We start from the raw sequence: 24,145 nt of genomic DNA, 5'->3' as shown, positions 1-24,145 counted from the left end.
GCTGAGATTCAAACCCAGCCCCCCAACAGCAGGACCGTGGGTTCCTGGGAAACTCCCAGCCCTGGCTGGTCTCAACTCAGGGATGGGGACCGCCAGAAGAGAGGGCGCTGGGCTGGACTCCAAGCGAGGGCACGCATGGCACCAGCCTTCCTCTTTCTCACCAGCGGGCAGAGGGCCCAGGCTCCAGTGCAGCAAGGGGGCATAGGCACTGAGTGGGTAAGAACATCTGAGCAGCTGGAGATAGGGGAGGGGTGCACAGCACCCACAACTTGCAGGAAAGACTGATCCCCCAGGATGGGCCAGCAACCCCCATCTCTCCCTGCTGGCCTGGAGCAAACTCCATCACCAGCCCAGCCCCAGTCTCCTGATGGAGCCTTTGGGGAAAGGGTGGGGCTTGGGGTGGCCTAGCTGAGCTAGAGGAGGTCAGCCTGAGCTCAGCCATCCCCCACCACTGCCCCTGCCCCTGCCCACGGCCTGACCCTCCCGCCTGGGAGCAGGCTAGGGTGGGGGCTCTGCTTACGTTGCCCATGCTGGCCCTGCTGCCGGCAAGACTGCTGCTTCGCTCGCTGCCTCCAGCCCAGGCCTGTTCCTCCCTGCCCTGAGTCCCCTCCCTGCCTGAGAAGTGTCACAGGCCCCCCGGGAATGGCAGGCAGGCCTGGCACCAGGTAACAGCTCAGCAGCCACGCTCATTGGCCCCATAATTAGGGGCTCTGCAGGAGTGTTTGCCTTTTCTGGGCCAGTATCCTCCATGGCTTGGATCTGTCACAACGCAGCTGGGCCCGCCTAGTGAGGGGACAAGCGCCTCCCCATCCCACCTGGTTCAGCGGGGCCAGGCCCTGCTGCCCAAGCCATGAGCCATGGGGAACCATAGGAGCTGAGCTGGGGCGGCAGCCTAAAGCTGCCAAGCCTTCCTTGGCTGGCAGCAGTGGGCACCAGGGGTGCCCAGCCCTGACCCGGGGATAACAGAGGTTAGGTGCAAGGGCTTTACAGCCTGGGGGGATGGTTTCAAATTTCATCTCCCCCACTTACTAGCTCCAGGCATGACCTTTCTGTCCCTTGTCCTTTCTGTCTGCACCTAAAACTCTTCATCAGTAAGTGGGAGTAACAGTACCTCCTGCCTCATTATGTTGCAACAAATATTTTAAAAGTTAGTGAAGTGTCAGTGCGTGGTAGCCAGTAAATACCATATGTGTCAACTGACAATATTAATATACAGTGCATATTAACTGCAATTACACCATAAAGCACTAGGCAGGATACCTATTGCAGTCAGAATTCAAGGAGTGGTTCTTGTTTGCTCATTACCTGCAGCCAAAGCTTTCATTAGGAGGCACTGTTCCCCCCACCCCCAAACAATTTCAGATATTCTCAGTGGAAAGGAGCCCAACCTAGTGCAGAAATGCCCTTCACAATGTCCACTTCTGCTTGTATACCCCAGTGACAGGTTGCTCACTACCCAAAGCATCACTACTTTCTCTGGGTGGCCCTTTCTTGGTGAGGAGTGAGTTCTTCCTCAGGACCAGCGCAGTCTCTGACCCCCGAGCCTTGCTGTGCTCTGAGGTCCCCAGAACCAGCGTGTCCCCATGTGCTCGAAGGCAGGGCGTGCAGTGCTCTGGGCAAGAGGCCATCAGCCCTCTCTCCCCCAGCTTCATTTCGCAGCTCCTCTCATGGCCAAGCTGCCCCCTCTGAAGATGCCTGTGAAACCAGCCCTCTTTCCTCCCCTCCTGCACCAGATGAGGCGGAGCCCTGGACTGGGAGCCACCCACACCTGAGCTCAAGTCCCAGTGGGTTACTTCATGGCTTTGTAACCATAATAAAATAATTTTAAAAGAGTAACACAGCTTTGCAATTATGAAGTAGCCATGCAGTGAGCAAATATGCAGAGTAGTGGTGAAGAGGGGGATCTCCAGGTTAGGCCACTGGGTCTCCCCAAAACTCAGTTTACCCACCTGTGAAATGGGGACAGTAGCACTTCCTACCTCAGAGGATGGTACGTATCTGTGTACGCACTCAGTTGTGTCCAACTCTTTGCAACCCCATGGACTGCAAAGAGTCCACTGCAACCCCCGGTGGACTGTAGCCCACCAGGCTCCTCTGCCCATGGGATTCTCCAGGCAAGAATATTGGAGTGGGTTGCCATGCCCTTCTCCAGAGGATCTTCTTGACCCAGGGTTCGAACCCTCGACTCTTACTTCTCCTGCATTGGCAGGCGGGTTCTTTACCACTAGCACCACCTGGGAAGCCTGAGAGTTAAATGAGCTAATTAATACCTGGGGGCAGGTGAATGCACTTTATTGTTCCCCTTGTGTGTAAGTGTCATTTATCCGTGCCCTGGGACTCTTTAGGATGAGGCTGGTCCTCTTTCCCTCGATATTTCTGCCTCCATCCCCTCACTCCCCAGGAGTCAGTGGTCCTGGGCTGAGAGGTCATGTGCGGTAGTGGTCTAGGGCACTTATTCCTGTGACCTTGGGCAAGGGGCTTCACTTTCCTGAACCTCAGCTTCTTCCGTGGCAAAAGGGGTAACAACACGTACCCCTTGGTGGAGGTGGGGGCAGGGTGGGGGGGGTGCAATGACACGGTGAGGTGGGGGAGCAGCGCCCTGGGCGTACCAGGTTCTCCACGGTGCGCAGGTAACGAGTGCAGTGGCTGTGGCCGTTGTAGTCCGCGAGGTCGGCGGCCGTGTACCCGTCGCGGTCGCGGACGTCCAGCTCCGCGCCGTTCACTACCAGGATCTGGCAGCACTGCAGGGGCGCGCAGTAAGGACCCCAGGCCCATAGCCGGGACCTCGGCGCGGGGGGCAGAGCTGTGCTGCGAGCGCGGCGCCAGCAGAGGGCGCCCGCCCCTCCCGTTCTCTCCTGGCCTCCGGGCCACGCCCCGGGCCCGCCCCCGCCCCGCCCTCACCTCCAGCTCCCCGTTCTCGGCGGCGTCATGCAGCGGGGTCCCGCCCCACAGATCGGCCGCGATCTCGCCGCCGTGCAACAGGAGCCAGCTGAGCACTTTGGCGTGGCCGCGGCTGGCCGCGAAATGCATGGCCGTGGCGCCGTCCTTGTCCTTCTCCGACAGGCTCACATCGGTGCAGCTCACCTGGGGGAGAGGGGGCGGGGACAGAGAGGGGCGGGGACTGGGCGCCAGCCCCTCCTATCCCCGCCCCCGTCCCGTACAGGCCCCGCCTCCCCGGACCCCGCCCCGACGTGTCCCCGAGCTCACCAGCCACACGATGACCGAGATGTGGCCCATCTGCGCTGCGGCGTGCAGCGGGGTCATGCCATCGTGGGCGCTCAGGTGCGGGTCCGCGTCGCACTCCTGCACCAGGTACTGCGTCACCTCTAGGTGGCCCTCCTGGCACGCCAGGTACAGGGGCGTGGCACCGTTCTTGGTTTGGGCATTCACTCCCCTGCGGAATACATAGCACCCACCGTGGGCTCTCAGCGCCCACCCCCCTCCAAAGCCTCCTTCGCCCCTTGACCGCTCCCGGGGAGCTCTGGAGGGTAACTGGAGAAGACCTAGTCGCTGGACCTGGCTGCCCAACTCCCTTTGGACACAGTCCTGTGCCAGCCTTCCTGGGTGGGGGCCTTCTGGCTTGCTCCCCACATACCCCTCGCAGCCTCCTTTCCACAGTGCATGTCTAGTAACTGAGCTAGTCTCTGCCCTCAGTAAACAACTTGCCTTTTTACCAAGGTCTACAAGGATGCTGTGATCTGGCCTCCCCCTACCTTTTCAGCCACATGGATCCACTGTCACTGTGAGTCCTCACACCTGCTGTCTGACCTCTGTGTCTTTGATTACGCTTCTCCCCCCCCCCCCCCCCCCACTCTGACTGGGGATGCTCTTCCCATCTCTCTTGAAGGCTCAGCATAGGTTCTTCCCTGGTGGTCCAGTGACTAAGACTACACGCTCCCAAGGCAGGGGGCCCGGGGTTCCATCCTTGGCCAGGGAACTAGATCCCTTATGCTGCAACTAAGCCCTGGTGCATCCAAATAAATAAATAAAGACATATTTTAAAAAAAGACTCAGTACAGATCCCTCCTTCACAAGGCTTGTTCCACTACAAGAACAGGCTTTTCCAGCCTCTGTGCCCCATACTGCCCTGGGTTCACCCCACAGGCCACCTGTCATGCCCAGTGGATCAAAACTTGTTATGGTCTCTGCCGCCCCCAGAAGACTGAACTCCCAGAGGGCAGAGTGGTAATGTCGCCAGATAAAACACACAAAAAATCTGAACTTGGCATGTGCTTAGTCGCTCAGTCGTGTGCAATGCTTTGTGACGCCGTGAACTGTATCCTGCCAGGCTCCTCTGTCCTTGGAATTTTCCAGACCAGAATACTGGAGTGGGTTGCTATTTCCTTCTCCAGGGGATCTTCCTGACCCAGGGAATGAACCTGCGTCTCCTGCATCGGCAGGTGGATTCTTTACCACTGAGCCACCAGAGACAACAAATAACTTTCTAGTATAAGTATATGCCCAATGGGCATGCGGACGTGCATATTCTAAACTGTTAATTGTTGTTTATCCAAAATTAAAATAGTCTTGTGGTTGTTGTCAGTCTGGCCACCCTACAGGTGAATGCCATCCACTGAGCATGTCCCAAGTGCCATGACACTAGCAGGCAGATTCTCAGTGAACACCCTACCTTAAGTCCTACTATCATTCCTATTTTGCAGAGGGGCTCAGGGGCTGTGACTTGCCCAAGGTCACACAGCTGGTAAGTGGTGCTTGGGCACACACCTGTCTGTGTGATGCAGGGCCAGGTGCAGAGCAAGAACCAAGGGAGTGGGGGAGGGGCCATTTCCTGTCTTCACTCCCCCAGGCTTCTCTCCGGCCTAACTTGCACCTGTCACCGCCCCTCATCCCTGCTCCCAACTCCCACAGAAGGGTCTTAACTGGAGAGCCACTCTCAAGAAGTGGAGTGCTGCTGGGGAATAGGGACGCTGGCCTGGCAGCTGGCGGGAGCCTCAGTTTTCCTGACTTCACAATGGGTGTGGACACCAGGGTGTAGTTACAGGATATGAGCACAAGGTGGAGCCACAATCTAGGCCCAGACCCAGGAGCTCCCGGTGGATCCAGGATGGAGGGTTGGGGAAGAGTATGAGCTAAGTCCCTCTGGGCTGGGTCAGGACTCTGGGCCTCAGGAACTGCAACGTATGCCTCCCCCATCTATTTGCTTACGACGTCAATCACACACTCCACCCCCACCATCTACGCCCTCCCTCCCTCATCCAGCTGCCAGCCATGTGCCCATTAATGAGGGCAGCAGGCCACCCAGCCCTCCTCTACCTGGGCCCCCGCTCCATCATGCACCCTCTTGCCGCCCACCAGTGACTTGGCCCCTCCCTCTCACATACCCCTCGGGCCCTCAGCTGACATCCCCCTGTCCCTAAGACCCCATCCCCGTCCACTTTCCTGCCCCCTGCCCCCTGCCCAGGCTGCCCACAGCCCCCACCGGGCACCAAGCCTCAGCTCTCTCCATCCTCCTGACACTCAGCCTGGGACCCTGCCTGGCTGCCCTCCATTACCCCACGTGTGTCACGGTGGAGTGGGGTGATGACTCCCCACCCACACGCCGTACCTGGAGAAGGTGCTGGCTCTCAGCCACCAGCCTCCACACCCCGGTGCCAGCGTCCCCCGCTCCCCGCCCCCCCTGCCATTCACATGCTGGTGCTTCAGGAGGAGCCTGTTTAATATTTCATGACTGACACTCCATGGCCTGAATTATTCACCGCGTAACCAAGGCACGAATTGTGGTGCTGGAGAAGACTCAGAGTCCCCTGGACTGCAAGGAGATCAAATCAGTCAATCCTAAAGGAAGCCAACCCTGAATATTCATTAGAAGGACTGATGCTTAAGCTGAAGCTCCAATCCTTTGGCCACCTGATGTGAAGAGTTGACTTACTAGAAAAGACTCTGATGCTGGGAAAGATTGAAGGCAGGAGAAGAAGGGGATGACAGAGGATGAGATGGTTGGATGGCATCACTGACTTGATGGACATGAATTTGAGCAAACTCCAGAGATAGTGAAGGATAGAGGAGCCTGGTGACCCTACAGTCCACAGGGTTGCAAAGTCAGAAATGACTTAGTAGGGACTGAACAACAAAGACCAAGGCACAGCAAGTGCTGGGGTCCCGGGGATTGGGGACTGGAGGGGCCACTACCCAGGGCCCACTGGGCTCTCGAGGGAGGCCTGAGACAATGCACACAGCTCAGGGTGCTAGATCTGCCCGGAGCCTTGTTCTCCCAGTCCTTCCTGCTCAGCAGGTAACTCATGACCCATGGGTGTCCAGCCAGCCTGAGATCTCAGAAGGTCTCAGAAGCTGGTGTAGAGCAGGACCTGAGCAGGAGGCGGCAGTCCAGCCCATAGCCTCCCACCAGGCCACTGGTTGATACCCTATCTGGAGGCTCTGCTAGAAAGTAAATGCTCAGTAACCCATTCTAGATTCACAGCCCCCAGCCTGGGAGACCCCAGATCATGGGGCAGGTTCACAGATGAGCTGGGGTGGGAAAGGGGGTCCTGGCCTTATTCCCCTCTTCTACATCAGCCTAGAGGCAAGTAGAATGGGTACCCTCACTCTCACTGACGTAAACTACAAAAACATGGATGAAAGACTTCCTTCGTGGTCCTGGGGCTGAGACTCCAAGCTCCCAATGCAGGGGGCTCAGGTTCGATCCCTGGTCACCCTGGTCAGGGAACTAGAGCCCGCATGCCGCCACTAAGACCCAGAGCAGCCAAATAAATACATAAATACTTTTAAAAATATGGATGAGCACAAGGAATGAAATAATGAGTTTAGATGGAGAGAGAAGTGAATTTATGTAATAGTATACATATAAGGTTATGTGTATATGTATGTTATGTATAGGGTAGTGTCAGTTCTGTTCAGTATACATATACATAACTAGTATATGTTATGTAGCATATGTATAAGTTATGTATAAGGATTAACACATAACAGGGATAGCCAGTACCATCCACTGAACAATTGCTCTGTGCTGAGCATGGAAGGGAGCACAGTACACGTGTCCCCCATCTAGTCCGCCTAATGCCCTTATAGGGGAAGTGTTGGCATCATTTCCCTTTTACAGAGGAGACTGAGAGTTAGGCTCACTTGAGAGGCAGAGGGGGCCGCAGTGTGAGAAGGGCCTGGCCTGTGGGCTGCTTGCAAGCAGTGTCTTGCATCCAGTCTCCGTTCACAAAGCCGTCTATGAAGTAAGGATAATAATCAACCCTGAGACATGCTTGGAGAGCCCTCGGCAAGGCCTAGCACCTTCCATGTGTTTTAGGATCCCTCTTCTCTGTGCCTCTGGCGGGGGGCATTGCGGGCCTGGGGTATCCAGGCTCCACCAAGCATAGGTCAGGCCGGGCAGCATTTTGACCATGGGGAGTCACTGGAGCATAGGGGTGGGGTCTCGGGAGACCCCACCTGGCTCCAGCCCATCGAGTTCTGGCCATAGTGGCGCCATGGGTGACCGGTCCAGTCCAAGCCCCTGCCCTTTGCCCTGACTGCAGTTTGCAGGGCCAGGCGTGTTCTTTACCTTCCTGGGCCTCAGTTTCCACACAGGACAAATGGGTATTACAGTTGTGGTCTCTTCATGCCTCTTGTGAGAGACAAAGGGGAAAACTTTGGAAAATAGCAAATTTTCTCCCAGGGAGGCAGGTCTTGGCTTCCTGGTACTGCTGCCCCCGTCTGACCTAACAACCCCCTCAAGGCCCTCCAGGTCTCAACACCATCACCTCCACATTACCAGCCTCATCTGCTGTCCCCTCCTTGCTTCTGAACATCTGCTCCTCTTGGTACCAACAAGCTCAGGCCAGGTCTTCTCAGCCTCCTTGGCTGGGTAGGCCCTGGATGGCCACCTGACCTCCAACTGTTGGGGTGCCCCAAAACCTCCTTTCTAAACACACTCTGCTCCTGGTGAGGTCATCTATTTCCTGGGGTCAAAGGCAACCTGTACCTAATGCCACTCATCTCTCCTGCTTGGACCTGGAGTACATGCAGCACCCCCCTCAGCCCATTCAACCATGCGGGCATTGAGCAGTTTCTTGAAATTCACATGCTTTTTTTTTTTCTTCTTAATTTTTAAAAAAGTTTTGGCCATTCCCCGTGTATTGTGGGATCTTAGTTCTCCAACCAGGGATCAAACCCACCCCCTTGGCCCTGAAAGCACAGAGTCCTGACCACTGGGAATTCACCCTTTACATGCTTTCACATGGAGCAAATCTCGCCACACTCCCTCATCCCACCCTTTTGGTCCCCATTTCAGTAAAGGACACCAGGCCACCCTCCCTTGAGTCCAAGCTCTCGGAGTCTTTGGAAACCCTTGACTTCTTTTATAAGTCTGAGTTTCCCTAGCAACCATCACATAAATCAAGATGTATACTTTTATTCCTCTCGGGAACAAAGATGATATGGACAGACTGTAACTATTAAGTCATCCTGGATGACACAAAAGAAACATGGAATGCTCAGAAGGGTTTGCTGAAAATCTCCATCCAGGACTGGCCGGAAGCTTACTGCAACTGTTGCCACGAGGAACAAGGACTGAGCTGCCAATGGAGGCAGACCCCGGTCACAGATGCTGTTCTGTATCCTCCCCACTGGCAATAATTTCTGCCCCCAGGGAGGTCTGGCAGGGGCTGACCTCCACCAGGATTAGATCTGGGTGTGGGGTAAGGCCACTGGAACAGAAAGTCTTGGAGCCTTTGGAGGGTCTAGGTCTCTTATTCTCTGATCACACCTCTGCACTTATTTGAAATGATCCACAATCAGGACTGGCCTGGGGAAGAAATGCAGCCCTGATTTAAGGAAGATTCTAGAACAAACAGCTTTACACCCAACCCATCAGCAAGCCTGGAATAAGCCTTCACTGGTCTGTAATTCTCCCAGCCTTCCAGGCCCTCCTGGCTCACCATGAGGACAAGTGACATCCCCCAGGGCCACTGCCCTGGCCAGTTCTACCTGCTGTGCTCCCACGCCAGGTTTTGACAGGGCAGACCTCTCCCATTCAGCTCTCACCTCCCCACAGAGGCCTTCCTGGTACTCCCCTGGAAGTCCAGTAGCTAAGACTCTGTGCTCTCAATGCAGGGGCCCTGGGTTTGATCCCTGTTCAGGGAACTAGATCCCACATACTACAACTAAGAGTTTGCATGCTGCAACTAAAGATCTTGTGTGTCGTGACTTAAGACCCAGCACAGCCAAATAAATAATTAAAAAGAGAGAGAGAGAGAAGCCTTCCTGGACCCCCTCATTTTAAAGAAATCCCTCAACCACTGCCTTCAAACTATCATGGTCCACTTCACAGCACTTGTGACTCTTGAATTGTCTTGGCACTTTTTTCATTCATCCCAGGGACACCCATTAGGAGGCTTCCACAGGCCAGGATGGGGCAAACAGTGAAGACAGCAGAGCTCTGCCCTCTGAAACCTGGGTCCACCACGGCACCCAACACACTGGTGCATGAGCAGGACCATCTCTGTGTGTACACACGCTCTTGGTCTGGCCCCTTCTTTGCCCCTGGGAGTGCCCCAAGTCAGCTCCACGAAGCCAGGAGGACTCACTACATCCCCAGAACTAGCAGGGTGGGCACTTAGGCTACATTTGGGTGCTAGTTGTTGAGTGAGTAGACATGGGGGTGAATGAGACGGGCAGCTGGGCCTGGAGTTCTGCGATGCCTCCTCGTATGTGGCCTCAGCTGGTCCATTTGCCCATGGGCCCCAGGAGGCCTGGAGGGAGTTCCGTCTGAGGCCACAGGCAGTGAGCTGCAGGCAGGGCCAGACAAGACCCCAGTGGATTCCAGACTCCTCCCTCCTTCAGTGAGTATTTACGAAGTGTCAGGCCCTCGGGATGCAGGATGGACAGGAAGAGATGCTCTCATTACACGGGGAGACAGATGATAAGAGGACCCGCTAAGATGCACAGAGAGTAATGCCAGGCAGCAGAGAGAGTGAGGAAGACCAGGAGGGAGGGCGTGTGTCTGTGTCCTGGGGGCATGACAGTGTGAGGAAGGTGCAGGGAGCAAAGACTTGGAGGGGGAAGGGAGCAACCCTGGGCTCTTGGGAAGAGAGCGAGGCAGTGGGAATGACCCATTGCTGTTGTTCAGTCACCAAGTCATATCCGACTCTTTGTGTCCCCATGGACTGTAGCCCACCAGGCTCCTCTGTCCTCCACTATCTCCCAGAGTCTGCTCAAATTTGTGTCCATTGAGCAAAACGTGATCCACTGGAGAAGGAAATGGCAACTCACTTCAATATTCTTGACCAAAGGCCAGAGGTCAGAAGGCCTCTGTTGCAGGAGCAGTAAGGAAACCCAAGAGACAGAGCAGAGTTGGTGATTAGGGAGCAGTTGGAGGTGAGGTGTGGGGAGTCCAGCGTGAGGAGGGCTTCTGGGCTGCTACAAGGAAGTGGACTTCCCTATCAGTGATGGAGAAGCCTGTGGCCTGACCAGGGATCTGATCTGTGCTCTCAAAGGTGGGTACAGGTAGACAAGAAGAGGGCAGAGAGGCCAATTTGGGCCTGGGTGCCATGACAGGCTTGGATCAGGAGTTACCTGTGGGCCATGATTCCATCAGGTCCCTCCTTTCTCAGAGCCTCCTCACCTGGGTCAGTGTCCCCAGTGTCCAGTGTGGGCTCCCCCAGGCTCCGTTGCCCAGGGGATCTCAGCAAATACAAGGGCAGACCAGGGAGTGGTAATTGAGAGTGAACACACCCCACTGCCTGTGGTGGAAACAGATGCCTGGCAGGGAACAGCAGCCCCAGTCCTAGGCAAAGGCCCCCAGCCTTCTAAGGGGGAGCTGAGCCATAGGTCTGGGGCTCCCTAGTAGGTGAGCAACTGAGGCTTCTTGTTTGAGGCCAGGGCTGCCTGAACCTTCCAGCTGGACAGGGCTCCAGGAGCAGCCAGCTTCCACAAAACTCAGCACTACAGAAGGAAAACAGGCATCCCAGATGAACATGAAAGGCCCTAAGAGATTAGCGCCCGGACCAGGAGTGGGAAACTCAAGCTCCAATACTCTGGCCACCTGATGTGAAGAGCCAACTCATTTTCCTGATGCTGGGAAAGATTGAAAGCAAAAGGAGAAGGGGGTGGCAGAGGATAAGATGGTGGGATGGCATCAGTGACTCAGGGGACATGAGTTTGAACGAGGAGATAGTGAAGGACAGGGAAGCCTGATGTGCTGCAGTTCATGGGGTTGCAAAGAGTCAGGCATGACTGAGCGACTGAACAACAACAGGAGTGGGAGACAGACCCAGAGAGGAGGTACTGCTTGATCAAAGCTACACAGGGAGCCAGTGGGACCGTTAGCCCCTTGGAGACACCATTTCTGTATCTGCAGCCCCATGAGGCAAGGGCATTTGTTTGTTTGGTTCACTGATGTGCCCTGGGCACCTGGCCCAGAGCAGATGCTCAATAATTATGAGTCGGATGAGGGGACTTTCTTGGTGGTTCAGCGGCTAGGACTGAACGCAGTCCTAATGCAGATGGCCCAGGTTCGAGCCCTGGTAGGGGAACTAAATCCCACGTGCCACAATTAAGGGTTCACATGCCACAACTAAAACATTATGTGTACAGCAACTAAGACCCAGCACAGCCAAATACATACATAAGTAAAAATAAATAAATATTTTTTAGAGGGATACTTAAGGACTTTGGGAAGGTCATGTACACACTGCTATATTTAAAATGGATAACCAGCAAAGACATGGAACTCTGCTCAATGTTATGTGCCAGCCTGGATAGGAGCAGTGGGGTTTGGGGGAGAATGGATACATGTACATGTTTGGCTGACTCCTTTTGCTGTTCACCTGAAACTACCACAACATTGTTAATCAGCTATACCCCAGTACAAAATGTTTTTGGTGTTTAAAAAAATTAAAATTAAATAAAAAAATATAAGCCACTAATTACACGAGTCTGTCTGTAAAATGGGCTGATTATAGAGCTACTGCCCAGGGTGAGGCTCAGACAGCTGCTTGGTGTCAGACCCCTGCAGGCACTCAGCAGGAGGGAGCTGGTCAGAAATCTTTGGGCAGACTGGTTTTCTGGCTCTCCATGACTGGTAGACCATGGCGGGGCCCCAGGGGGAACACAAGGCCTGGAGCCCTGCACCCCCCTCCCACTCTCCCCAGCTTCAATTCTCAGGCCTAAGTATCCCAGCAGAGCCCAGGGCTCTCCTCTGGTTACCCAGGCCCCCGGCGCCCCGGCGAGCACACGGTTGAGGCAGAGTGAGCATGAGACAGTTCCTGGGCCCCAAGACACTGCCACCAGGATGGTCAAGAGCTCTGAGGGCTACCTGCTCCTCATCCCCTTTGTGGTCCCCCTCCACCAGCCACTAGTGTCCGGGCCAAGAGGGCTGACCCTCCCGACTCCATCCAACTGGGGCAGCTCTGGCCCAGTTCCAGCCAGCCCCCAGGCCAGCAGCTTAAGGACTCTTTCCCCCGGGGGCTCAGAGGGAAGGTCCCACGGGGCAGTGGCCACTGAGGTCATGGTGGCAACTCCTCTGCCTCTGGAGGACTTGTCCAGTGGACTGGGATAGACTGGAGGAGGGCTGGGTGGGAATGGGCCACTCCTGCACGCTCCAGGCCTTGCCGGTGCCCCCAGCTGCAACCTGTCTTTGGCCAGGCCCTCCCCTGAGGCCTTCCAGCCCTCCTGCTCCTCTGCAGCTTGTCAGAGCAGCCATGGCTCATGGCTGCCCACAGCCTCCTGCACAGGATCGAGTTTCCCACTCAGTAGCAGCTCTTTCTCCCTCACCTGCCGCCAGGGAGAGCTGAGCCCTCGTGAATAATTCACAGTGTTTCACAGCAGGCTCATGAGAGCAGAACCCAGGCAGCCTCCCCCAGAGCCAGACTCCCTGGGTCCCCTGACTGCACCCTGCGGCCTGGCGCAGCCTGGGCCTCTGCCCCTCCCCAGCACCCCCACTCCCGCCCTGGATCCCCGGCCTTGGGGAGCAGGAGTCTCTACCTCTGAGGTAGGGAGTGGGCTCCGGCCCTCAAGTCCTCCAGTCAGCAGGTCCCGCCTCAATTCCCAGCCCCCTCTCCCTACCTGAGCCCAGCCTGACAGTCACACAAAAGTACCTCCTTATCAGCCAAGCCACACATCATTGTGGGAACAGAGCCCCAGGCCTCTGTCCACTTCCCTGAGATTCATGGGGGGCTGGTGGCTCATTGGTCCAGGCCATCTGGCCAGAGAGTGGGTGCCAGGGCCCAATCACAGCCAGTCCCACAGCATGGCCTGGGACGGCTCAGGGTCCCCCATGCCCTGAGTCTGCCAGGGTACCCCCAGCACAGCCTGAGCCTTCCTAAGGCTGGAACCCCAGCCCATGGAGGCTTGTCCTAGGCCCCAGACTTCTCCATGAGGATGGGCTCAGGGGCCAGCCTAGGGCTTCACCCCACCCCCATCAGCACTTCTGGGTGGGGGGCCAGAGGCCCTCAGTTCACACCACTGGAGCTAAGTTGGCACTTCCATCAGACTGGCTTCCTGGGACCCACCCTGTGCGATGAGGGGGGCTGGCAGGTGTGAGAGGTTGACCACAGCCTGTCTCACCCCTCTAGGGACCTCCGTGTTGGGTGAGGGGGTGGGGTGAGAACCACTGAAGTGGGGATACACACAGGGGCAGTACCCCAGTCCTCACCTGGGAGTCTATCAGGGAGTCTGGGACCAGCCCCCAGGGGTGCTGACGGCTGCAGGGTGGGAGCTGACACTCGAGGGTGCCTGGGGCACTCCACCTTGAAATCCCACTGATTTTGATGTGACCCAGACCCTGGCTTGTCTGGAGGCAGAGGGTTCACTCCAAAGTGGTACCCAGTGGCTTCTGGTGGGGATGGCTGTGAGGCCTTGCCCCGCAAGGTGCACCTGCTGGTCTCCTATTAACCAAACCAGGGGCCCTTGCTTAGCAAGAACAAGCCAGGCCCAGCCATTCTGGGCCCAGCCTGGGGGCTTTCAGCTGCTCCACCTGCACACCATGTGCTTCTGCCCAAGGGGCTGTCCACTGGAGCCACCCTGCCACTTGGCCATGGGGCCAGCCTGGCCTCCTGCCTGCTCCCTGGTGGCCAGTGGCTGGGTAGTCACCCTCAGGGGTGAGAACAGGCCGTCCCACCTTGTAGCTCTCAATCTGAGGCTGGGTCCTCTGTCTCCACTTATTTCCCAGATGTCCCCTTGAACTGACAAAGATCACCAGTCAGAGCTCCCATCTCAGGTCCCAGGGTCACTGGTGTCCCACTCCCTCCGGGTTTGGGTGGTATTCTCCCCCGGGACCCCTGCTTCCCTCCAGGTACACCTAAGACCTGGCTCTCTCCTCCCTAGGAACTCCATGACTCCCAGGATCTACACTAAACCCCATTCTTCTGCACCCCCACCCCACACTGCGGTGTACCCAGCCTATGGCTCAGCTGCTTTCTCTGACCAGCCGCTTGCCCAGGGCCCCAGGGGGGTTGGGAGCCCCACCCCCCTGGTTAGTGGGAATGAGCTGCCGGCCACAGGGGAGGACAAGCTGCTCTGTGACAGGCCAGGAGGCAGGGAGAGGGTCTGGGCAGGGGGCCACCTCCCTTTACTCTGGAGAGCAGCCATGGCTCCTCCTTCTTGACTAGAGTCTAGGAGCTGCTAGGCATCATCCCTATGCCCCATTTAGATCAGTCTTACAAATTAACCCAGGCCAGAGCCAGAGGGCCGCCTGTTGCAGGCTGGTAAGGATCCTAGAGAGGGGAAGTGGTCTGTGTGGCCGTCTCCAGAGCTGGGGAGGGCTGGGGAGGGCTGGGGAGGATCTGCCTGCAGGGCTCGAGGCTTGTGGCTGTGGGCAACCCACCAGGAGGGAACAATTGTCAGCTTGCGTAAGTGCGGTCTCTGGCCATGGGATGGCCCAGAAGCAGTCATTCCCCTGGCATGCTGGAGAGGGAGACAACCTCAGGTATCCCCCAGGGCCCCTGCCGGCCCACCCAGAGCCCCTGGAGAAAAGGGTCCTTACTCAGGGTGGGACCTGACGAGAAGCCTCAGGGAGGGGAAGTCTCCTTTGGCGGCAGCATAGTGAATAGGCAGGGCGCCTGTGTCTGTGGCCAGGGTGGGGTTCCCACCGCCGTGATGCAGCAGCCAGTTCACCACCTCGGGGTGGCCAAAGCGGGCAGCCAGATGCAGGACTGTGGCACCAGAATTGTCTCTGTCCTGTGGGAGGAGACCTCGTTAGTCCCGAGCCTGGTCCTGCCCGCATCCCTCGCTCAGACCATTCCGGCATCCCACCAGCGACCAGGGTGACTCTGTCCTCTGGTGCCTGACTGGCCCCCTCTGGATCTCAGCCCTTAGAGCAGCACCATGCCTTGCATGCTGGGCTCTCAGGACATGGCACCTGTCATTGCCCCAGCAGGACCGCCTGTCTGTCACCCAGGTGCTGAGGGAATACCAGAAGGAGTACTGGTCAGGAAGGGTGGCTATCGGGCCTGCTCTCAGGGTGGGGAGGTACCCCCTGCACCCAACCCTGCCCCCTCCCTCACCCACCCCTCCCCAGGTATCCCATAAAAAGAGGGCTCCGGGTTCATGTACCTCCAACACCCAACCTCAGTGCAGAGAGCCGCCCACCCCAGCAGACTCCCTGCTCCCAGCCTCCAGGGAACAGGCTGTGTCCCTGTGGAGGAGGAAGCCTCTGGCTACTGGTTGGCAGGACCCAGGCAGTTAGCCAGTAGTGGTCGGTGTGGGCTAGAGGCAGCCCCGGGGAAGGGCTTGAGCAAGATCCCCTCCCAGGCACTCCAAAGGAGACAGGCCAACGCTTTGGGCCCAGGAGTGCTGATAGCATCTTCTGTGAACATCCAGGTGTGAGTGTCTGTTGTGGGAGGGGGTATGTGACCTGCAGGCCAAGGTGGGGAGACATCGAGAACCCAGAAGTCTGGACTCAGATGCTGGGAGTTTGGGAGAGTGGGCACCGGGTCTGGAACAGAACGAGCTCCCAGCACCAAGCACGTGGGATGCTGTAGAGGTAGGCAGGGAGCCGGGCAGGGGCACAGGGAGGGGGGTGGGGCAGTGGTGGAGGCAGGCACCATGGGAACAGGTGTGGCTGAGGCTGCGGGAACTGGAGAGACTCTGAGTTTAAAGAAGGTGCATTTCAGTCATGGGAGAACCGCTGAGGCTCCTCTAAGTGAAGAAGTGTTGGTTGCTTCAATCGTGTCCAACTCTTTGCAACCCCATGGACTGTAGCCCGCCAGGCCACTCTTTTCATGGGATTCTCCAGGCAAGAATACTGGAGTGGGTTGCTAGTTCCTTCTCCAGGGGATCTTCCTGACCCAGGGATTGAGCCCAGGTCTCCCGTACTGCAGGCAGAATTTTTTACTATCTGAGCCACCAGGAATGCGGGAAGTGAGGGGGCAAGGGAACAGGGCCCAGGGGCACGGCAGGGAGGTCACAGTCAGACTGTGGGGTGGGGGACAAACAGACGGGTTGATGGGCTAAAACACAGGCAGAGAGGAAGGGGAGGCAGAGCAACAGCCCACAGGAGGCGTAGGACAACGCTGAGAGGCCTCTGTGCAGAATGCCCGCGGAGGGCCGGAAGACTGGTTTAGTCTGTCCTCCTGAGCCCAGCAGGCTTAAACAGTACTAAGACTCTGCCTGCAATGCAGGAGACCCGGGTTTGATCCCTGGGCTGGGAAGATCCCCTCGAGAAGGAAATGGCAACCCACTCTAGTATTTTTGCCTGGAGAATCCCATGGACCTGGGAGGAGCCTGGAGGGCTACAGTGCATGCGACCATGGGGTTGCAGAGTCGGACACAATTGAATGACTAACACACTTCCTGAGCCCAAGGGACAAAACTGGCTAGAAGTGAGCTGGACAGGCCCACAGTGAAATATGCCCTGCACTCCAGCTCTTGAGAAAAACCTTCCTTCCCATTGGCCTTGGGGACGGTGGGCCTGAGGCTCCAGGGGATCCTGATGGTTCTGGGCCCCTGGGTGGGGGCAGAGAGGGAGGCCCCAGGAAGGAGAGGATCACAAGCCTGTGACCTGTCCCCAAGGTTTCAACAGCCCCAGAGGGCCCATAAGCCTCACGTGCTGTGGCCTGCACCCTAAAGCTGCTTATCTCCCCAGGCTGAGCAGGGCCCAGGATCGAGGTCATCCTCCCCTACATACACACTTCCGCCCCCAACACCCAAGCTGGCTGGGGCTAGAGGGCGGGGGACTTGATAAGCTGGGCCCAAGGCCACCTGTTCCTCTACCTCCTCTCCAGGGGCTGGGGAGGCTTCCGGTCAAAGCTGGACACCGGAATCAGGGAGGCATGCCACCTCCCAAAAGAGTGGGCAGGCACCACATGCCAGGAACTCCTGATAACAGAGCTGGCCCGGAGATAAGGGCCCTGGCCATCTCCCAGGAAGGGTGGGATGGGAGGCCTTGCCATCATAAGGCTAAAAGGTGGGGGGAATGGGGCCCGGCCATCCCTACAGCACAGCCAGTCAGCTCAGAGTTGCCCCTGCCTCCTCTACTACATCCAGTTAACACAGTGGTCTCTTGTTAAGCAGAAAATGAGTTCTGTCCCTCCATCCCTGGCTTTCCCCTACAACCACAGGATCCTGCAAATTCTGAACCCAGCCTATGATCCTATAGGACCTGGCCCTGCTGGCTTCTCCCTGCCTCATCCCACTTCAGACATGCTCATCTCTTTGTTGTCCCCGTCACAGGACAGAATGTGTGCCCCTCCGGGCTTTGTACTTCCTGCTCCCTGTGCTCAGACTTCTCTGGTCATCACCTGGCCATTTCTTCCCCATCAGCCAAACCTTCCTTCAGAGGTCACTCCTCAGAGGGGCCTTCTCTGGCCACCTTGCCCAAGCAGCTCCCTGATGCTCCCCCCACACGGCCTAGCAGTACCTGGTGGTACCTGGCTTACTCTTTAACCTGTGTGTTTGCTGTTCATTGTCCTGATGGACTGGCAGTTCCAGGGGATCAGGAGCCCACCGGGACCCCAGGCCTAGACCCTGCTGGATGCTCTGTTTCTGGCAGGACTGAGCAGGAAAGCTACACACCAGACCTGAGCTGCCTCCTCTTCGTCCCGCTCAGGCTCAGGAGAGGCCAGACTGGCTGACACCAGCCCCGTGGCCACTGAGTGAGACTGGGTGGGGTCTCAGGGCAGGAAGACTCAGGCTAAGCTGAAAAAGCTGGGAGGTGGGAAGGTGCTGATGCCCTGGGATCAGCTCAGATCCTGGGAAGGACCCATTTACCAACTCGCCCCTCCTTAGGGACACACGCAGCTCAGCCTGGGGTGGGCTGCAGGATTTCGAGCACCACCCTTCCCAGACCTGATCCTGAAGGACATGGGCTTCTGACTCCAGGCCCTTTGTTCCTCCCACCCATTCTCCAGGACTCCTTGGATCAGTGAGTTCCCCACACCCTCACCTTAAACGCTATCCCTGTGGTGCCCAACTCCATTCTGGTTTCTCATCACCCGGTGCTCTTCTAGGCGGTGGCCAGGACTTGCCAGAGCATCTGCCCGGGTACTCTCAACCCAGGAGCCCATCCTGCTCCAAGTCCTTTGGAGGGAACTCCGAAGCAGGATTGGCTCCGCGGTGCCCCAAACCATCCACCCTTGAGCCACGAGGGCTCCAGGCCAGAACTCCTTCCTGGGGAGGAAGCCCCCTGGGAGACCCAGTAAGCGGCGCAAACTCACATGCACTCCGCAGCCTCCCTGCGACAGCAGCCATTGCAGGCAGGCGAGGTGGCCGGTGGCGGCGGCGTCGTGGGCCGGCGTGGCGCCGTTGCGCGCGCGGGCCGCAGCGGGCAGACCGGCCTCCTCCACCAGGAAGCGCAGACAGTGCAGCTTGCCGGCGCGGGCCGCGTGGTGCACCGGCAGCGCGTCCAGAAGGTCGCGCAGCGAGGGCCGCAGCAGGCGGGCGGCGTGCAGGGACCGCAGCACGTCCAGGTCGCCCTGGCGCGCCGCCTGCAGCGCCTGCTCCAGGGCCATGGTGCCGCCTGCGGCGCCTCGACCCGGGCTCAGCGCGTCCCCCGAGGCGCCATACGCCCTTCCTCGGGCACAGGGAGAGCCGGCGGCCGGGCCGTCGGGGCCTGCGGGTCGAGAGGCGGAGCGGCTGCCGGCCCGGCCTCTGTCCCGCGTTGCCTCGCCGGCTCAGCTGGGCCTCCGCCGCGCTCTGGGGTAGGGGGCACCCGCGGCGCCCGGCTTAAGGCTCGGGCCTGCCCCCGCCCCCGCCCCGCCCCGCCACGCCCCCGCCCCTGCCCCCGCCCCGCCTCCGCTCCGAGCGCCGGGCTGCTGCCACACGGGCTGTGCGTCCAGGGACTTCTCTCCTAATTTATTATACCTCCGGTCAGAACGGAGACCCCAGAGGGTGATCAGACTGAATTCGAGAGCCGTCCAGAACGTCCAGACGAACTCATTCATCAATCCTGCGCCAGCTGGAGGCGCTGGGGACACAAGCCAGCAAACTGACCGAAACTCCAGAGTGACAAGTGTGATAAGAGCAGGAAAACGGGGATCTAGGGAGTGAGTTGTGGAGGCTACGTGGGCAGCCGGGGAAGGGCCATCTGAGGAGGGGCGGTGGGCTGGGCTTTATTCGAAGGCGCACAGAGGAAAGTCCCAGGCCTGAGAGACTTGGGGAGCAAGGGCCATACACCAGGAACGGGCCTAACAAGGCCTTAAAGGGTTCTGGATCTATGCCTTGGAGGGTGGGACGGGTGCTGGGCCCTCAGCCTTTCTGGGTTCCCCCAGACCCCAGTAACTGTCCTCAGATTTCAGATTTCCTGAGGAAGGGTGAGAGAGAAGAGGAAAAAGACAGGAAGGCCTGGTGTATTCTAGTTTCCGGTCCTAGAGACCCTGGGCTCAGAGAGCGCCCAGAGCTACCCTCTGGGGTGGGGGAGTCAACTGTGAGCTTGGGGTCCTGAGGCTGCCAAATAAAGAGAGACAGAGGAGCTGGTTGCAAGGGCTGGGGAGGGGGAGGCACAACAGAGCAGTCACCCGGGGAGCAGGCCTGGGACCCCTCCACAAGGGTGCAGGATGGCCCTGGGAGGGCAGTGGGCCAGGAGAGTACACGTGCACCAATCTGCCCACCTGCCTGGCCAGAAGCCCTTCGTGGGAGCTGGCGGGAGGCCCCGCAGGTTGGACAGGAGGAAGAACTACTGGAAGACCGGACTGTGTAGCTGTGAGAACTCAGCACACCCAGCAACCTTGAAACATCCGGTGTCCTTCCTCCCGATGGGAGTGGCCCTTGCTCACCACCTCCCCATTGGAACCTGGCAAGTGCTCTGCCAGGGGCTGTTTTACCCAGTGGCTAGTGGGACAGGCACAGGATGGTGCTGGAAATGCCTAGAGTGAAGGGGCCTCTAGGAAGAGGTATGTGTGTGTTTCAGTCACTCAGTTGTGTCCAACTCTTTGTGACCCCATGGACTGCACCACGCCAGGCTTCCCTCTTCATCACCAACTCCCAAAGCTTGTTCAAACTCATGTCCAGTGAGTTGATGATGCGATCCAACCATCTCATCCTTTGACATCCCTTTCTCCTACTGCCTTCAATCTTTCCCAGTATCAGGGTCTTTTTCAGTGAGTCAGTTCTTCACATCAGGTGGCCAAAGCATTGGAGCTTCAGCTTCAGCATCAGTCCTCCTAATGAATATTCAGAACTGATTTCCTTTAGGATTGATTGGATCTGGTTGGATCTCCTTGATGTCCAAGGGACTCTCAAGAGTCTTCTCCAACACCACAGTTCAAAAGCACCAGTTCTTTGGTGCTCAGTTTTCTTTATGGTCCAACTCTCACATCCATACATGACTACTGGAAAAACCATAGCTTTGACTAGACAGACCTTTGTTGGCAAAGTAATGTATGCTTTTTAATAGAGCAGTGGGTGTCCAATTACCTGGGGCCACCACCAGGTGGCGCCACGTGCAGCGGACTTGGAGTGTCATGAGCTTAGTCGCTCAGTCCTGTCACACTCTCTGAGATCCCATGGACTGTAGCCCACCAGGCTCCTCTGTCCGTGGGGATTCTCCAGGCAAGAATACTGGAGTGGGTTGCCATGCCCCCTTCCGGGTTATATTCCCAACCCAGGAATCAAACCCAGGTCTCCTGCCTTGCATGTGGATTCTTTACCATCTGAGTCACATGGTACCCTCCTAAACTGGATCTTATGGGCCTCAGTGGCCATATGGGTTTCTAGCCACTATCACCACACCAGACACACCTCACTCCCCCATGGGACCTGTGACTGCTGGTGTCTAGGACCCTTACCCAGTGGTTTTCAGACCAGGGGAGGGAGGAGTCTTAGCCTGGCAGCATTAGTGATTCAGCTGGCACTTGGTGCTGCTAGAGCAGCCCTCCTATAGCCTACACAGTGACAAGTGTACCCTGAGTGTTAGGGGTACTTTGAGGACAAAGAACTAAAGTGGCTTCTCTTTTCTGGGGGGTGGTACACCACACAGCATACAGCATCTTCCCCAACCAGGGAACGAACTCATGCCCCCTGCATTGGGAACAGAGTCTTAACCTCAGAGTCACTAGATCACCGGTGAAGCCTATAAAATAGCTTATCTTGAAGGCCCCTCCCTGTGCTTCCTCCATTAAAAAAAAATCCCTGCAATTCTTGTCCTTCCTTCCAAGTGGCCCCCCCATTCCTGGACACTCTCATCTATCACACGGTTTTGTCATTCTGGGGGTCAGATCATGATGTGCTGCTGTTATGGCACTGGTCAAGGCAGGAGCGCTGTCCCTCCCAATGCCCATAAGGATATCTCCATGGGAGTCACCTGTGAGCACCCATCCTTGCTGACCATCTTCTCAGACTCCTTTCTGAGGATGCCACTCAAAGTCAGGCTGAGATACAGGCCTTCTCTGTCCTTTCTGGGCTGCACTGTGTCCACTGGATCCCCCCAAGCATCTCTAGAGAGCCCGTAACCAGCAAGAACACATTTTTGGAAGATCTAACACTTAGCAGGCATCATGCCAAGCTTTGTCTGCATGTTTAATCCCACAGGGATGCTATGAGAGAGGCACAACACTACACCCATTTTACAGCTGAGAAAATTGAGGCAAATGGAGGTTCTTTTTGTTTTGCTTATTGTTATGGTTTTTAACTTAATTATACTTTTAAAGTCTATATTTGGCTGCAGTGGGTCTTTGTTGCGGCACATAGACTTTCTCTAGCTGTGGTGCATAACTTCTCATTGCCATGGCGTCTCTTGTTGCAGAACGCAGGCACTAGGAGCATGGGTTTCAGTAGATATGGCACACGGGCTTACTTGCTCCATGGCATGCAGGATCTTCCTGGACCAGGGATCGGACCCATATCCCCTGCATTGGCAGATGGATTCTTATCCACTGGACCACCAGGGAAGTCCTGGTTTGGTTTTTTATTTGCCTTGCCCGAGGTGAGAGGTGACACAAACAGTAAGGGGCAGAGCTCAGAGGCAGATGCTCCTGAGCCCTTCCTTCTTCCCTCTGCCCCTGAAGTTCCCTCCGCCCAGAGCACCTCCAGTGTTTCCCACCCTCCAGATATCAGTTTAGGGGCTCCCTCCCCCACCTGGAGATCCTTCTGCTGGGATCAGGCATCTGCCCATCCCAGTTACATGGAAAACAGCTGTTCAGACCCCTCTTCCCACTCAAGGGCAGGGACCCAGGTGAAATGTGTCCCCACTGTACCCTAAGTGTTCTCAGCTTCCTTAAAGCCTGCATCCCTGAATTCTGTCCACTGGGTTGTCTTACCTAAGTTCCCTTGCTTATAAACGACTCCTTCCTCCAGATAAACCAGCAAAACCCCCAGAACTCTTCTGATGAAGGGAACAGCCTTGGGGGGCTAGAGTAGAAACTTTAAAATCTGGGGTAGGGACTTCCCTGGTGATCCAGTGGTTAAGAATCTTCCTGCCAATGTAGGGGACACAGGTTTGATCCCTAGACTGGGAAGATCCCACATGCTGCATAGCAACTAGGCCCTGTGCCACAATTACTGAGCCTGTGGTCCGGAGCCCGGGAGTTGCAGCTGCAGAGCCCACGTGCCACAACTACCGAAGCCTGCAGACTCTAGAGCCTGTGCTCCACTCTAAGAGAAGCCATGGTAATGAGAAGCCCATGGACCCCAACTAGAGAGTAGCCTTCACACGCCACAACCAGAGAAAGCCCACACAGCAATGAAGATCCAGTGCAGCCAAAAATAAGTAAACACAATTAGAAAGAAAGGGTTAAAAAAAAAAAACTAGGGTAACTGGAATTTCCTGGAAGTCCAGTGATTAGGGCTCTGTGCTTCCACTTCAGGAAGCATGGATTCGATCCCAGGTTGGGGATCTAAGATCCCGCATGCTGCAGGACATATATAAATAAATAGTGAAAGTGAAAGTCGCTCAGTCGGGTACAACTATTTGTGATCCCATGGGCTATACTGTCCATGGAATTCTCCAGGCCAGAATACTGGAGTGGGTAGCCTTTCCCTTCTCCAAGGGATCTTCTCAACCTAAGGATTGAAACTAGGTCTCCCGCATTGCAGGCGGTTTCTTCACTAGCTGAGCCAAACGGAAGCCCAAATAAATAAACAAAATTTGGGGTAACTGAAAAGAGAGTTTTCTCCCCCACCCTTTAGGCTTCAAAATGGTGGTCCACAGACATGGACAGGGCTGTTCTAGGAAGAACCTTCCTCCCCAGGAGTCAGGTTCAGGGTCTCTCAGCCAGGATGCAGATGTTGGTGCAGGGAGGGGGCCTGTTGGTCAAAGCTGAATGAGCCAGTGTGTGTGGCCCAGGTGTGGTAGGTGGGGATCGGTGAGTGATCCATGAGATCATTTTCTTTGAGCCCCTAAAGAATCATTAATGACCTCAGAGGAGACCTGCCCATAGGAGCCCTGAGCTCAACGACTGGAGGAGACAGTGGTTTAGGCATCCCCAGGCCCTACTCTGCTAAATATGCTGATTTATTCTAATAGCTAGGCCAGTCATGGGGTGTAAAGCAGGTGAGAGCCAAAGGGCCCTCAGGGTACAGCATGTACAGCGTGTATTCCACACACGGTCGTCAGTCTGGTCTGGGCAGCGCGAGCGCCCCCACTCGCCAGGTTGCTCTTCCTTTCCTGAATGGCGCGCTGCCCTCTCAAGCCCTGCGGGGGGAGCACGCGGCCTGGGAACTTCGGCCAAACGTCGAAGGGGGGGCTCGGAGATGGGGGTTTGGGCGGTGGAGGGGATGGGCCCCCTCCAGCACCCGGGACAGCGCCGGT

The 24,145-nt window shown here is 56.8% G+C and overlaps 1 protein-coding gene across 1 annotated transcript in view; it reads right to left on the bottom strand.

Moving 5' to 3' along the window:
- ESPN (espin) overlaps positions 1-18,926 on the bottom strand; it is a 33,835-nt gene extending 14,909 nt beyond the window's left edge. The window contains exons 1-5 of the mRNA XM_070474209.1: positions 18,618-18,926; positions 14,948-15,141; positions 3,208-3,394; positions 2,902-3,084; positions 2,610-2,741 (exon numbers count right to left, since the gene is read on the bottom strand). Of these exons, the coding sequence (XP_070330310.1) occupies positions 2,610-2,741; positions 2,902-3,084; positions 3,208-3,394; positions 14,948-15,141; positions 18,618-18,911 (990 nt within the window). The 5' untranslated portion in view covers positions 18,912-18,926. The remainder of the gene's footprint in view (positions 1-2,609; positions 2,742-2,901; positions 3,085-3,207; positions 3,395-14,947; positions 15,142-18,617) is intronic.
- Positions 18,927-24,145: the final 5,219 nt, after the last annotated feature.

Source organism: Odocoileus virginianus, chromosome 11 (genome assembly GCF_023699985.2).
Source record: "Odocoileus virginianus isolate 20LAN1187 ecotype Illinois chromosome 11, Ovbor_1.2, whole genome shotgun sequence".
Taxonomy (NCBI): domain Eukaryota; kingdom Metazoa; phylum Chordata; class Mammalia; order Artiodactyla; family Cervidae; genus Odocoileus; species Odocoileus virginianus.
The sequence above is the reverse complement of the archived record's forward strand: the minus strand, read 5'-3'. Positions and strand labels throughout refer to the sequence as shown.